Below are 13640 nucleotides of genomic sequence, written 5' to 3'. Positions count from 1 at the left end.
CAAAATTGCACTTTCAATCCAACATCACTCCTCCTCATTTGGATAATATTCTCAAACAAGTTGTACGAATTAGACCCCTCTAAGTAATAAAGAAATATAAATTGGTTTTTTTGCCTCTTTTTATAACCAAAAAGAAAAGCAGACGTAATTTTTGTTCTTGCTCATCACTCCAGATAACAAGACAAATTCAAAACAATGTGCCGTGCTTTTGTTATCTTATGGATGGAAGGTATGAAAGGTAGATTCTTCGATGTGTCTGTCTGCGTAGTCAATTTTGCTGCAGCATGATGCCAGCCACGACGTTATTTTGCTTTTATTTATTTATTTATTTATGCGTGTGGTGATAAAATTAGAACAACAACATGAGAGAAGGGAGCTCAAATCAGCACATGGAAAACAAGGAGGGAGGCTGAACTTGTTGTTCACGGAATACAGCTAAATTATAAAATTAAAACATATTACTCCAAAAAAAAAAAACTGCTATGGTTCATGGTGGTGAAGATCAGAGGGTTGTTCTTTTATAGATCAAGCTGGTTGTTGTTGACAGTGGTTGATCGGAGTGGTGGTCTGTGAATATGTGGGATGCGATTGTTGACTTTGGATGAGCTGTTGCTATAGTTTAGGCAAACATATTGCAATGATTATTGAAGTGATTTGTATATAATCATCTGGGTTGTGCTTGGATGATTGAAATTCAGCAATGATAAAAGATCGAGGGTGGTGGCTAGGGTTTTAGTCTTCCTTTTTAATTATTATTTTAATAGGAAAAGGGTAATGTTCAATACAAGGACAGTTTAATCATTAATGGAAAAATAATGATAAATTTATAAATAATCAGATAATTTTTATTATTTTGTTGGCGAGAAATGTGTTACCATGCATATAAAGTTTAAGATGCAAATTGTAATTTTTCAAAACTCGATAATCAAGTGCAATTTTAACCAAACTATAAGATATTAATGGTAATTTTTTCAAAAAATTAATTGATCATCATGACCCATAAAAAAATACTTGTTAATATTCTTAAAAGATTTCAAAAATATTAATTGATAATAAATCAAAGATTAAATGGAATTCAATAAAATATTTTTTAAGATTCATTTTTGAATTATTCCATGAATAAAAAAACTGTTGGAAAATTATAAAAAATAAAAAACAAAAGAGGGGGAAGGGGGCTGGGGCTGGGGCAAGTGGGTTTGCAAGCATGTCGTCAATTAATTGTTTTTGAAAAATAAAATAAAATAAGAAGACACATCGTATAAAGTTAAAGATAATGCACTATCTTCTAGTATGATCACTAGTCACCTAAGTTGGTTGGAAAGTTAGTATCTAAACCATTTAACATAAAAAAAAAATTGTTTTTTTAACTATTTTTAACTTGAAAACTTTTAAAAACACCATAAGGATTTAAACAAAGCTATTAATAACCTCAAACTAGCCTTTAATCTCCTTAAGAATACAAAACCAACCTAATTCAAAAAACATTATAGAGACTGACTCAACTTTTTTTTCGTCAAGATAAAGGGTTAGGGTTAAAAACAATGTAATGGGACTTCTCTTTCTAAATAAAACCCATCTAATTCAAAAAACATTATAGAGACTGGTTCAACTTTTTTTTTTGTCAAGATAAAGGGTTAGGGTTAAAAACAATGTAATGGGACTTCTCTTTCTAAATAAAACCCATGAATGCAAAAAACAACTTCTTATGTGGTCGAATTGCAGGCAACCCCCCCCCCCCAAGTGTCTCCTAACAACTTTCTCACTCAGAACTCAAAATCAAGGAATTGTAATATTTAATATAAGGATTGTTTAGTTATTAACTGAAAAATAATGACAAACCTATAAATAATCAGATAATTTTTGTTATTTTTTTAGTGAGGAAAGTATTACTTGTATAAAATTCATGATACAAACTATAATTTTTCAAAACTTGATTGTCAAGTGCAGTTTCGACCAAACTTTTAAGATGTCAATGGTAATTTTTCCAAAAAAATAATTGATCATGATATCTTATAAAAAAAATGGTTGTTAATATTTTGAAAAGAATTCAATGATATTACTTGGTAATAACACGAACATTAAATGAAATTCAATGAAATATTTTTTAAGATTCATTTTTGAAGTATTCCATGAATAAAAAACTATTGGAAAAGGATAAAAAGAAAAAAACAAAATAGCGGTGGGGGGTGGGGGGGCGCTGGGTATGTGGCCGGGTTTGCAAGTGCGTTGTCGTCAATCAATTGTTTTTGAAAAAAAACAAATGAGAAGACACGTCGTATAATTTGACATAAAAAACTACTTTTTAATTATTTTCTCACCTGAAAACTCCTGAAAAACATCATAAAAATGTAAATAAAACCATTAATAGCCTTAAACTAGCCTTTAATCTCCCTAAAAATATAAAACCAACCTAATTCAAAAAACATTATTGAGACCAGATCAACTTTTTTTTTGTCAAGATGAAGGGTTAAGGTTAAAAACAATGTAATGGGACTTCACTTTCTAAATAAAACCCATCAACATGAAAAACAACTTTTTAGGTGGTCGAATTGTAGGTAATCAACCCATTTTCTCTACTCTCTCTCATTGCCCTATGACTTTCTCACTCATATCTTAAAATTGGTGGCTAAAACATGAATAAAATAAAGTTTTGGAACACAAACATAAGAACCTCAAGGAATAAAAATTTTAGGGACTACAAAACACATGCTCTATGCACAGTGAAAAAAAAAAAGGTTGAATATTTTTTCTAGTTTTAAATTTTATCTTTGAAGCTTTAAATATTTTGAATTAATCCAAACTAAACAACATTATAGGTTGAATTAAAAATTTTTTAAAAAAAGAAAAAGAAAGAAAAGAAACAGATAGTAATGCCGTCTTCTACCTCAGCTTGCTTTTGGTGCTCTTGCTGTCACTCACCTCAACCCGTCATCAATCCAAAACAACAAAAAAATCAAGGCTTCATTCCTTTGTTGTTTTATGGGCAAAGAAATTCAGATTCTTCTATAAAATCTAGCTAGCTCCGTGGTCAATCTTGCTGCAGCATGATGCCATCCATGACGAACTATCTGGGTGCATTATTTTGCTGTTGATGATCTTATGCGTGTGGTGACACAGAATTATGACAGCAATATCTCGCAACTCTCACATGTTGAACTTTCTATAATTATTAAAGTAAACAACATTGTGTAATAATTACGTACCCAGCGACAGTGATTGACTTGTCTGAACACAGTAAAAGCTTGTGGGGCCGTAATCTACTGATTTTTATCCGGTAAGGCTCCTGTTTAATTCTCAATTTAATGGGACATTTGTGGCTTATAATAACCTTACTGTCGTGGTTTCCCCCCCACCTGACAATAATTATTCATTAAGCAACTTAATTACAGCTTGTAATCTTCCGATCATGATATTTTAATTCTATCATATCAAATGGAAAGGAAAGTTACTTCCAAAATAAAATTTACAGCCAGACAAATTATTAAGAAGTAGCGTATTACACTAAGTATCATTTTGTGAGAAGAAAGAGTCAAAGTAAAACTAAAACCACGTAACTAATAAATAGATCTTGACCCGTTTACTCTACCGACTCAGAGATTCATAAGTAATATAGTTTTCTTTGTTTATTTATAGAAAAAAGGACTGCAAAGTAGTTCAGCGATTCCCGATGTCCTCGATTGGACTCGCGCTTGTTGTTGATGGAGAGCTGTTTTTTAGAACTGGTTTGACTGGACTTAATTATCTCAGCTTACTTCCTCTTCTTATTCTTCCATTTTTTTTTTTTTAATTTTCAATTTAAGGATTTTTTATTGAATTATACTGTCCGAAAAATCCCGACCTTTAGATTAATCTCGTGTATCCGAGGCTCAGCCTTTCTGATTTTTTTAAGGATTTTTTTTTTTTTCAATTGCATTATATTTTCAATTTAAGTACTGTTAATTCGCAGTTATTTCCCAAAATAATATTTAGAGCACCAGTTTTCTCGTGGACATCCTTAAAAAGTATTTGAAAATGGGGTTATGTTTATTTTTTAAAGTATTTTTTAATTTAAAATATATTAAATAATATTTTTATTTTTTTAAAAATTATTTTTAATATCAACATATCAAAACGATTTAAAAATATAAAAAAATATATTATTTTAAAGAAAAAAAAATAAAAAATTTTTAAATTAAAAAAATATTTTTAAAATGAAAAATAAACAGGATTTAAAGCCACCCACATACTTGCTTGATAACTTTCGGAGATTGTATTTTTGTTTAAATTATATATATATATTTTAAAAAATATTAATTTAATGTTTTTTTATATTAAATTATTTTAATATATTCTTAATTGAAAAATATTTTTACATGAAAGAAGAATATCTGTTTAATCTAGTTTTGAACACAGAAATAACATTACTCTCATAAGAAACTGGGTTTATAAACTTTATGATAAAACTTCAATTCGACACAATTTTACAATAAAGAATTATACACGTCTGTACGTATGTGTTAAATACCAAAGAAATATTTAGTATTTGTGTGGTTTTTTTTGTATTCAACGTCTAAGGTCAATGAAGATAAGACATGTAATTTTTGAGTGAGTGAACTGTGAATAGTCTGATTGCTATTATTTTCGGCATGCTTGGTGTTGGATTTTAAAATATTTTTTATTTAAAAATATATTAAAATAATTTTTAATAAAAAATTAGTATATAAAAACAATATTAAAACATAAAAAAATTAACTTTTAATAATTTTTTTTAAAATGAAAAAAAACATAATTTTAACCGTTCCGGCTGCCTTCGTCACTCTGCCATAGCAGTGTGGTGTGTGATAACACGATGAATAAATTTAATTTTGACACCGACGTAATACAAGACACCCTGGCAGCCAAAGGAGAAGTGTTGTTAGGTGTCTTCTGTGGTGATACCGCGACCGACTAGTATTTCACCACGTAAGCATTTTATGCAGTTACAGAAACAGTTTCCGGCTGTCCGTTTGACACAACACTAGTTCTGTCCTGCCTCGAAATAATGAACCATGCACAAAGACAAATGATTTGGTCTGCTCTCTCTCTCTCTCTAGCGTGGTTTATAGAGCTCACATGACATTATACTCCAGCATAAATTCTTCTTCGGGTTGCGTGGAGACGAGCTCTGCATTTCTTGTTGCTGTTCTTAAGTGAGTCTGCGTGGTTTAATTCTACGCCATTTAATGCCTTTTAACTCTTCTAGAAAGACTAGCTGCTGATAATGATCCTTTAATTTGTATGGTCTATCATATACTTTGCCTGTCTTGGTTGGTTGGCTTCATTGTCACGGGACGACTTGTCGTGCCTCCGCGGTGCAAAAGGTCCAAGTTCTTCTAAAGATTTGAAACTCTACTTTTTGCTTGGCGAGCATTTATTTATATAGAGTCTTCTTTCGTTTGTCTTGTTTCTTGTTTACTTTATTCATATAATGCAAGCGATCCATCCGCGGTCTGATACCTACTCCTTAAATTAATTTGTTTATCTTCATTTTAGGATGCGTATATCTCTTTCTTTGAAACTTCAACAAATTGCGCATATCTTTTTGTGTTTTGAATATCTGATTTTCCGAGATCCCAGCTGACAAATTCAAAGCTACAGAGGCCCCCTTATGCTAGCTCCCGAAAGCTTGATAAAAATAAATAAATAAATAAAAAATGTTTTTGCTGTTTAAGTATGTTATGTGAACAGTAGTAGTATAGAATCACCTTTCCGTGCCTCTCTTTTCTGTGGTAGCTGAGTTCTAAAGTTGGCTGCTCTTATAATCCCCAATCGAGTTAAGTATGTTATTGTCTTTTCCTTTCTTTTCTTTTCTGTACGTGGCCAAATCTGTTTTCAGATTCTGCTTTTTGCTTCTTTACATCATCATTTTTTTTGTAACCATTTGCTTCTTGGAATGATTGTTGCCGTTTTTTTTCTTTATCTTTCTGTTTGTGGCCCTGTTATGGCGCCCATAATTTCTTCTCCTTTGGAGGGTCATTTCTCCGGGGACCTTACTTACCATTGTAGTGCTCTGTAAATTATGCAGGGAGCAGGAGGGAGGAGATTGATCGGCGTCAAGTGATTTTGCTTTGATTTTATTTTTCCTCTCACTTGAGGGGCTGGGAAGCATGAGTTATTCAACATGGATCACCTCTCTTTCATGCTCAAGCTCTGTAGTTCTGCCTTCAGGGGACGCATCTATTCCAATGATATTTCAATGGCTGAGATTCATTTTCTTCTCCCCATGTCCTCAAAGAGCTCTTTTATCTTCAGTTGACCTGTTGTTCCTGCTTGCCCTCCTCGGATTTGCGGCTCAGAAGCTGTACTCTAGATTCACATCCAGTGGACGCTCCATCTCTGACATCAACAAGCCCCTTATCGGAAATGGAAACAGCAGAGTTCTTCAGATCACGACTTCTATTTGGTTCAAGCTCTCTTTGATTGTATCGGTCCTGTTAGCTTTATGCTACATTGTTGTCTCCATTCTAGCATTCAGTCAAAGCAGTCGGTTGCCATATTGGAAGGTGCTTGATGGCGTCTTTTGGTTAGTTCAAGCAATAACTCATGTAGTGATTGCAATCTTGATCATTCATGAGAAGAGATTTCAAGCTACCATTCATCCGCTATCTCTTCGAATTTATTGGGTTGCAAATTTCATCACCACTGGTTTGTTTATGCTATCAGGGATCATTCGTTTGGTAGCTCTGGATCACAGCTTGATATTCGATGACATATTCTCTGTAGTAGCCTTCACCTTTTCAATTGTTCTTTTTGCTGTAGCCATTAGAGGATCGACTGGGATTACTGTAATCAGGGAATCTGAAGCAGTTATGCATGATGACACCAAATTACATGAACCTCTCCTGGAAAAATCCAACGTGACTGGTTTTGCTACCGCCTCTATAATATCCAAGGCCCTTTGGCTTTGGATGAATCCCCTTCTTCGTAAGGGTTACAAATCTCCACTCAAGATAGATGATGTACCGACCCTTTCACTGGAGCATAGAGCTGAAAAAATGTCGCAGCTCTATGAATCCAAGTGGCCTAAACCACATGAAAAGTCAAAGAACCCTGTTCGAACCACATTGCTGAGGTGCTTTTGGAAGGAAATTGCCTTCACTGCGTTCCTTGCAATCTTGCGGCTCTGTGTCATGTATGTTGGGCCAATGCTCATCCAAAGTTTCGTCGATTACACAGCTGGGAAAAGAACCTCTCCCTTTGAAGGATATTACCTTGTATTGACTCTTCTTGTCGCAAAATTTGTTGAGGTTCTGACTGTCCACCAATTTAACTTCAATTCTCAGAAACTTGGGATGCTCATTAGATGTTCTCTCATCACTTCTTTATACAAGAAAGGGCTCAGGTTATCTTGTTCTGCTCGTCAAGCTCATGGAGTTGGACAGATTGTGAATTACATGGCTGTTGATGCCCAGCAACTCTCTGATATGATGTTACAGTTGCACTCCATATGGTTAATGCCATTGCAGCTTGGTGTTGGCTTGGTGCTCCTATATAATGTTCTTGGTGCCTCAACAATCACGGCTTTTCTTGGAATTCTTGGCGTTATTATGTTCGCTATTTTTGGAACCCAAAGGAATAATAGGTTCCAGAGAAATGTGATGGTAAATCGTGATTCAAGGATGAAGGCAACAAATGAGATGCTGAATTACATGCGTGTGATCAAGTTCCAAGCATGGGAAGAGCACTTCAACAAGAGAATCCAAAACTTTCGCGAATCAGAATTTGGATGGATTTCCAAGTTTTTGTACTCAATCTCCGGTAACATAATTGTGATGTGGAGCGCACCATTGCTAGTGTCAACTCTTACATTTGGTACTGCACTGCTATTGGGAGTCCCACTTGATGCAGGGACAGTGTTCACAACGACATCTGTCTTTAAAATCTTGCAGGAGCCTATCAGGACATTCCCTCAATCTATGATATCACTTTCACAAGCGATGGTATCTCTTTCGAGATTGGATCGTTACATGATAAGCAAGGAATTGGTGGAAGAGTCCGTTGAAAGAGTGGATGGTTGTGATGACAGAATTGCTGTGCAGATTAAGGATGGGGTATTTAGCTGGGACGATGAAGCTGAAGATGATGTTTTGAAAAACATAAATTTGGAGATCAAGAAAGGGGAGCTCACTGCTATTGTTGGGACTGTGGGATCTGGGAAATCTTCTCTCCTCGCCTCAATTCTCGGTGAGATGCACAAGATATCAGGAAAGGTACGGATTATGAAACATAACCTCCGGGGTTCATCCTTTACTTTTTTCTTATATTTAGGTGTTCTGAATCAGCCTCATGCATCTCTGTGTGTGTGTGTGTGTGTGTGTGTGTTAGCTAGAGTGTTTTTCATCAACTCTGAGACTTCTCAATATCCAGTATGTTTTTGGTTTGTTTGGTCCTTGTCAATCCGTACAGTTGGAACGCATTCATGTATGACACTGAACTCATTTTTATTGAAGCTCAGAATTTGGCTGCTCAAAGTCATCAATGTGACTTCTCTTTTTGCATCCTGCTCAATTTGGGGCCATGTTATACCATAGTAATTGAAGGCTATCTTGGTCATCATTCTTATTATCTCTTCCCTGTGTTCTCTTTCAAATGTTTTTGGTTTTTGATCACTTTTTGCTGGACTAGATTTCCCTCCTTGGTTTACACTGTTCAGTTGTTGCTTTTGCTGCTCATGCAATCCATTTAACACGACTTTCCTCATTTGGTTGCTAAATTGCAAATGATAAACTTGAAATATTTTACTGAGATATTTTACTTTTCCTTCAACAGGTCAGGGTTTGTGGAACAACTGCCTACGTTGCTCAAACATCATGGATTCAAAACAGCACCATTGAGGAGAACATATTATTTGGTTTGCCAATGAATAGGGAGAAATACAAGGAAGTTATCAGGGTTTGTTGCTTGGAGAAGGACTTGGAAATGATGGAGTTTGGGGATCAGACTGAGATTGGAGAGCGTGGCATCAACCTCAGTGGTGGACAGAAGCAGCGGATACAACTTGCAAGGGCTGTTTATCAGGACTGTGATATATATCTTCTTGATGATGTTTTTAGTGCTGTTGATGCGCATACTGGGACTGATATATTTAAGGTGACGCTAAAGTTAGCTGCTTTAAAGCTTAAACATGTAGTGGAAGTGAAATGATTTACTCTTCATGCCATTTTGATCATAGGTGCTTTAATTTGTTATGGAAATTCAGAGTCAGCTAGTAGAAAACACAAAAAAAACACTTATGTTACAGAATTTAGATAATTGCTATCATCTCTATAATCTCCTGTAAAAAAGGATGCAAATTTTCTAGGTAAAAGTTACGTTTTCTAGTTAGTGAATCAGTATTTTTACGTGATGCATTCTGAGAAATGGATAGCAGTTCTGAGTTATATCAATGCCTTCTGCAGGAATGTGTTAGAGGAGCACTGAAGGGAAAGACCATCTTACTTGTGACCCACCAAGTTGACTTCTTGCACAATGTGGATCTTATCTCGGTAAGCAGAAAAATCACTTTGTATCATTCTCACCCATGAAGATAAGAGTTTATGATCGATAATTTCATTAGAAAATGCCATCTATCAATAACAGGTTATGCGAGATGGACAGATAGTACAATCAGGAAAGTACAATGATCTCTTAGTGTCTGGATTGGATTTTGGAGCATTAGTTGCTGCCCATGATACTTCAATGGAACTTGTAGAGGCCAGCTCTGAAATTTCTAGTGAAAACTCTCCCAGACCACCGAAGTCCCCTCGCGGTCCTTCCAAACTTGGGGAAGTCAACGGTGAAAACAAGCTTCAAGATCAACCGAAGTCAGATAAGGGAACTTCGAAGCTCATTGAAGAAGAGGAAAGAGCAACTGGTAACATAGGCCTGCACGTGTATAAACAATACTGCACCGAGGCTTTTGGATGGTGGGGTATAGTAGTGGCAATGCTATTGTCCATAGTATGGCAAGCATCTCAAATGGCTGGGGATTATTGGTTGGCATATGAAACTGCAGAAGAGCGTGCTGAAATGTTCAAGCCTTCACTATTTATATCTGTCTACGGAATCATTGCATCTGTATCAGTGGTGTTTTTAGCAATGAGATCCCTTTTTGTCACGCTTATGGGGCTTAAAACTGCCCAAAAGTTGTTTGGTGGTATCCTTCATAGTATCTTGCACGCACCCATGTCATTTTTTGACACCACACCTTCAGGAAGAATATTAAGTCGAGTAAGGATGCAAGACCCGATCATGATATTTTTTCCCAGTGTGTGCTTTCAACTATGAATGTGTTCCTTCTTATATCTATAGCGGGTCTATTGGCTCAAGATGCTGAAATTGTTGCAATGTTTTTTATTTTCCTCATATTTTTCTCTTTCAGGCCTCATCAGATCAAACCAATGTAGATATCTTCCTTCCATTTATGTTAGCCCTTACAATTGCAATGTACATCTCAGTTCTCGGCATCATCGTAATTATATGTCAATATACTTGGCCAACCGTGTTCCTAGTAATTCCTCTTGGTTGGCTTAACTTCTGGTTTCGGGTAAGAGCTCACATTTTTATCTTGCTGGTAGCCTTTTCAGTTTGCAACCTCACACGCTCACAAATGAAATCATTCAACAGATATGTATGTGTTGCTTGTTTAAATATATCTCTATCAGCTTCAAAGCTTTCTGATGTGATTTTCATCCTAATTTGTAAATCTTCATTGTAATATGCGTTTATGACTATTGCCTCTTGGATTTGTGAGTAGATTTTTATCTCAAAATTGGTATGGAATTTATTTACTGATGATTTATCTTTCTTGGTTGCAGGGGTATTTTCTTGCAACATCTCGAGAATTAACTCGACTCGACTCTATTACTAAAGCTCCTGTTATCCATCACTTTTCAGAAAGTATTTCTGGAGTTATGACAATCCGGTCTTTCAGAAAACAGGATAGTTTCTGTCAGGAAAATGTTGACAGAGTGGATGCCAATTTGCGCATGGACTTTCACAACAATGGATCAAATGAGTGGTTGGGTTTGCGTTTGGAAATGATTGGGAGTTTCATTCTGTGCGCTTCTGCTATGTTCTTGATTCTATTACCAAGCAGTATTGTTAAGCCAGGTAATTGCACGTTTACATGTTTACTGTCATGAGGCAACATCTCTAAAGGATTTGATTAATAAAAGAAATGATATAATTTATGTTCATCTATATACATGATTTTTGGACCAAGTGATTCAAAGTGTTCTTGGCAAAAGAGTCTCATTCTTCCTTCAATGCAAAGGCATCTGCATGTTATGTTTCTTTGGTTCTATTTAACTTGTATGCTATCATGTTACTTGTGTTTACATATGACGAGGCTTAATTTTTTTTTTTTTTAATAATTAAAATCATGGATTAAAGCATCCAAAGCATCAGTTCTTCTGATATCATCTCTGGAGTATTGAACTGCAGATACTCAAATTTCTTAAAGCCATCAGAATTTTAAATGTTTGTATTCCAGAAAACTAACCAAATTCTGCATGATGTAGAGAATGTTGGTTTATCTCTCTCCTATGGGCTATCTCTCAATTCTGTGCTGTTCTGGAGCATATATTTTAGTTGCTTTGTGGAAAACAGAATGATCTCTGTTGAGAGGATCAAACAATTCACAAATATTCCATCAGAGGCAGCATGGAAGATAAAGGATAGGGTTCTTCCTCCAAACTGGCCAGGCCACGGCAATGTTGATCTAAAGGACTTGCAGGTAAAATGCGTTACAATAGATCTTGATTGATAAAGAAATCAGTTTATGTTTTCATTTTTTCTAGAGGTGCAATTCACACCCTATCCTAATAGCTCTTTTAGGCTGAGGAAGTGAAAAACAAATAAAATTGCCTGGTACGAGGACAGAGCAAAGCACAATTTGCGCGCATCGATAGCACTTAGTTGTATATGTGGACTTGGAATCTTTGCTCACATATACATGTTTTATCTGTTCTATGTTTTGGCGAACAGGTAAGATATCGTCCAAACACTCCTCTGGTTCTCAAGGGCATTACTCTCAGCATTCAAGGGGGAGAGAAGATTGGTGTTGTTGGACGTACAGGGAGTGGAAAGTCAACTATGATCCAAGTCTTCTTCAGGCTGGTGGAACCAACAGGAGGAAAAATAATTATTGATGGCATTGACATCTGTATGTTAGGACTCCATGATCTCAGGTCTCGTTTTGGCATAATTCCTCAAGAACCTGTCCTCTTTGAAGGAACAGTGAGAAGCAACGTGGATCCTGTTGGACAGCATACAGATGAGGATATATGGAGGGTAATCATGCGGTCCCCATTTCTTGATTCACTCCACTTAATTATCAGTGTTATTATTTTTTTTTTTTCAGAGTTTGCAAGCTGAAAAGTTTGATGTTTTTGTAGAGTCTTGAACGCTGTCAACTGAAAGATGCTGTGGCTGCAAAACCTGAAAAACTTGATTCTCCTGGTAAAATTTGACTGTCATGTGTTTCACACTTTTCACTTTTCCAAACTTCTCATGTTGAACATATTACCGGAACAAAAATTTATGGAAACTTGTGACTCCATAGTGATTGACAACGGAGACAACTGGAGCGTGGGGCAAAGGCAGCTTCTTTGTTTGGGGAGAGTTATGCTAAAGCACAGTCGCCTGTTGTTCATGGATGAAGCAACTGCTTCAGTTGATTCACAAACGGATGCTGCGATTCAAAAGATTATCAGAGAGGAATTTGCTGATTGTACGATTATCAGCATTGCTCACAGAATACCTACAGTCATGGACTGTGACCGGGTTTTAGTTGTCGATGCAGGTATGCTCTTCTCTCTACTATCATCGTCTTCATATTACACTCACCTCCAGGAAAGAGTCTTTGAAATCTCGCACAACAGTGGATTGGTCAGTTTATATCACACAGAAGGCACAGTTCATTTATAATAACAATTCTTGGACTCCCAAACTGAGAGTTCTGATGCTCCGAATACATGTTGCATTCAAGACAATAGGCTGGATATTCTGACTGGCTTTGTTTCTTGTTTGTAACAGGGCGGGCAAAAGAATTTGATAAACCATCACGGTTGCTTGAGAGGCCATCGCTGTTTGGGGCATTGGTTCAGGAGTATGCCAATCGCTCAGCTGGATTGTAAGCAAACAGTCTGCTTTGATCTTGGTAAGAATCTCCGGAGGAGCATAACTTCTACCAAAATGGAGAGAACCCAATTTGCAATGCTGCGAGAAACTTTATGCTAATTATTCCAAAGAATTTGGTAGCCAAATTATGCAACATTTCTTTCTTGGCTTTATTAGCATAACTAAGCTTGCTTCTCTTTCATTTTGGTAGAGGATGACTTGATAGGGAAGAACAATTGTTTAAAATGCTTTGGATGAGCAATAATTTATTCTAGCATTATGTCTTTCGATATCCCTTCTTGTATTATGTTTGGAAGAATTTGCTGACCTGAACTAAGAATAACTTGAATATGAAGAAATAAATCCTGAATTTATCCATGAAGGAGCATGACCTGTTTTCATGGGGTGGCCATGGTATATATCAAAGGCATCTCCATGCATAACTCATAAAATGATTAACAAAAACAACTAAAAAGAGGGTGGTGTTTTGTAGATGAGGATGGTGCTGTCTGTTTCTAAAA

At 35.8% G+C, this 13640-nt stretch overlaps 1 protein-coding gene across 4 annotated transcripts; it reads left to right on the top strand.

Moving 5' to 3' along the window:
* The first annotated feature begins 5049 nt into the window (after positions 1–5049).
* On the top strand, positions 5050–13411 carry LOC118046789 (ABC transporter C family member 14). 4 transcript variants are annotated; one of them, XM_073407447.1, is made up of 12 exons: positions 5050–5168; positions 6044–8228; positions 8788–9108; positions 9417–9503; positions 9598–10227; positions 10379–10543; positions 10815–11109; positions 11520–11734; positions 11986–12291; positions 12396–12459; positions 12563–12802; positions 13036–13411. In XM_073407447.1, the coding sequence occupies exons 2-12, from the start codon at positions 6126–6128 to the stop codon at positions 13134–13136; spliced, it is 4527 nt and encodes a 1508-aa protein (XP_073263548.1). In that variant the 5' UTR covers positions 5050–5168; positions 6044–6125; the 3' UTR covers positions 13137–13411. The 4 variants fall into 4 exon arrangements, with proteins under 4 accessions (XP_073263548.1, XP_073263547.1, XP_073263546.1 ...); XM_073407446.1 differs by lacking the exon at positions 5050–5168 and adding an exon at positions 5210–5339; XM_073407445.1 differs by lacking the exon at positions 5050–5168 and adding an exon at positions 5473–5791.
* The last annotated feature ends 229 nt before the right edge of the window (positions 13412–13640 follow it).

The sequence above is a fragment of the Populus alba genome, chromosome 2 (assembly GCF_005239225.2).
Source record: "Populus alba chromosome 2, ASM523922v2, whole genome shotgun sequence".
NCBI classification, from domain to species: Eukaryota; Viridiplantae; Streptophyta; class Magnoliopsida; order Malpighiales; family Salicaceae; genus Populus; species Populus alba.
This window is presented reverse-complemented; position numbering and strand designations above follow the sequence as displayed.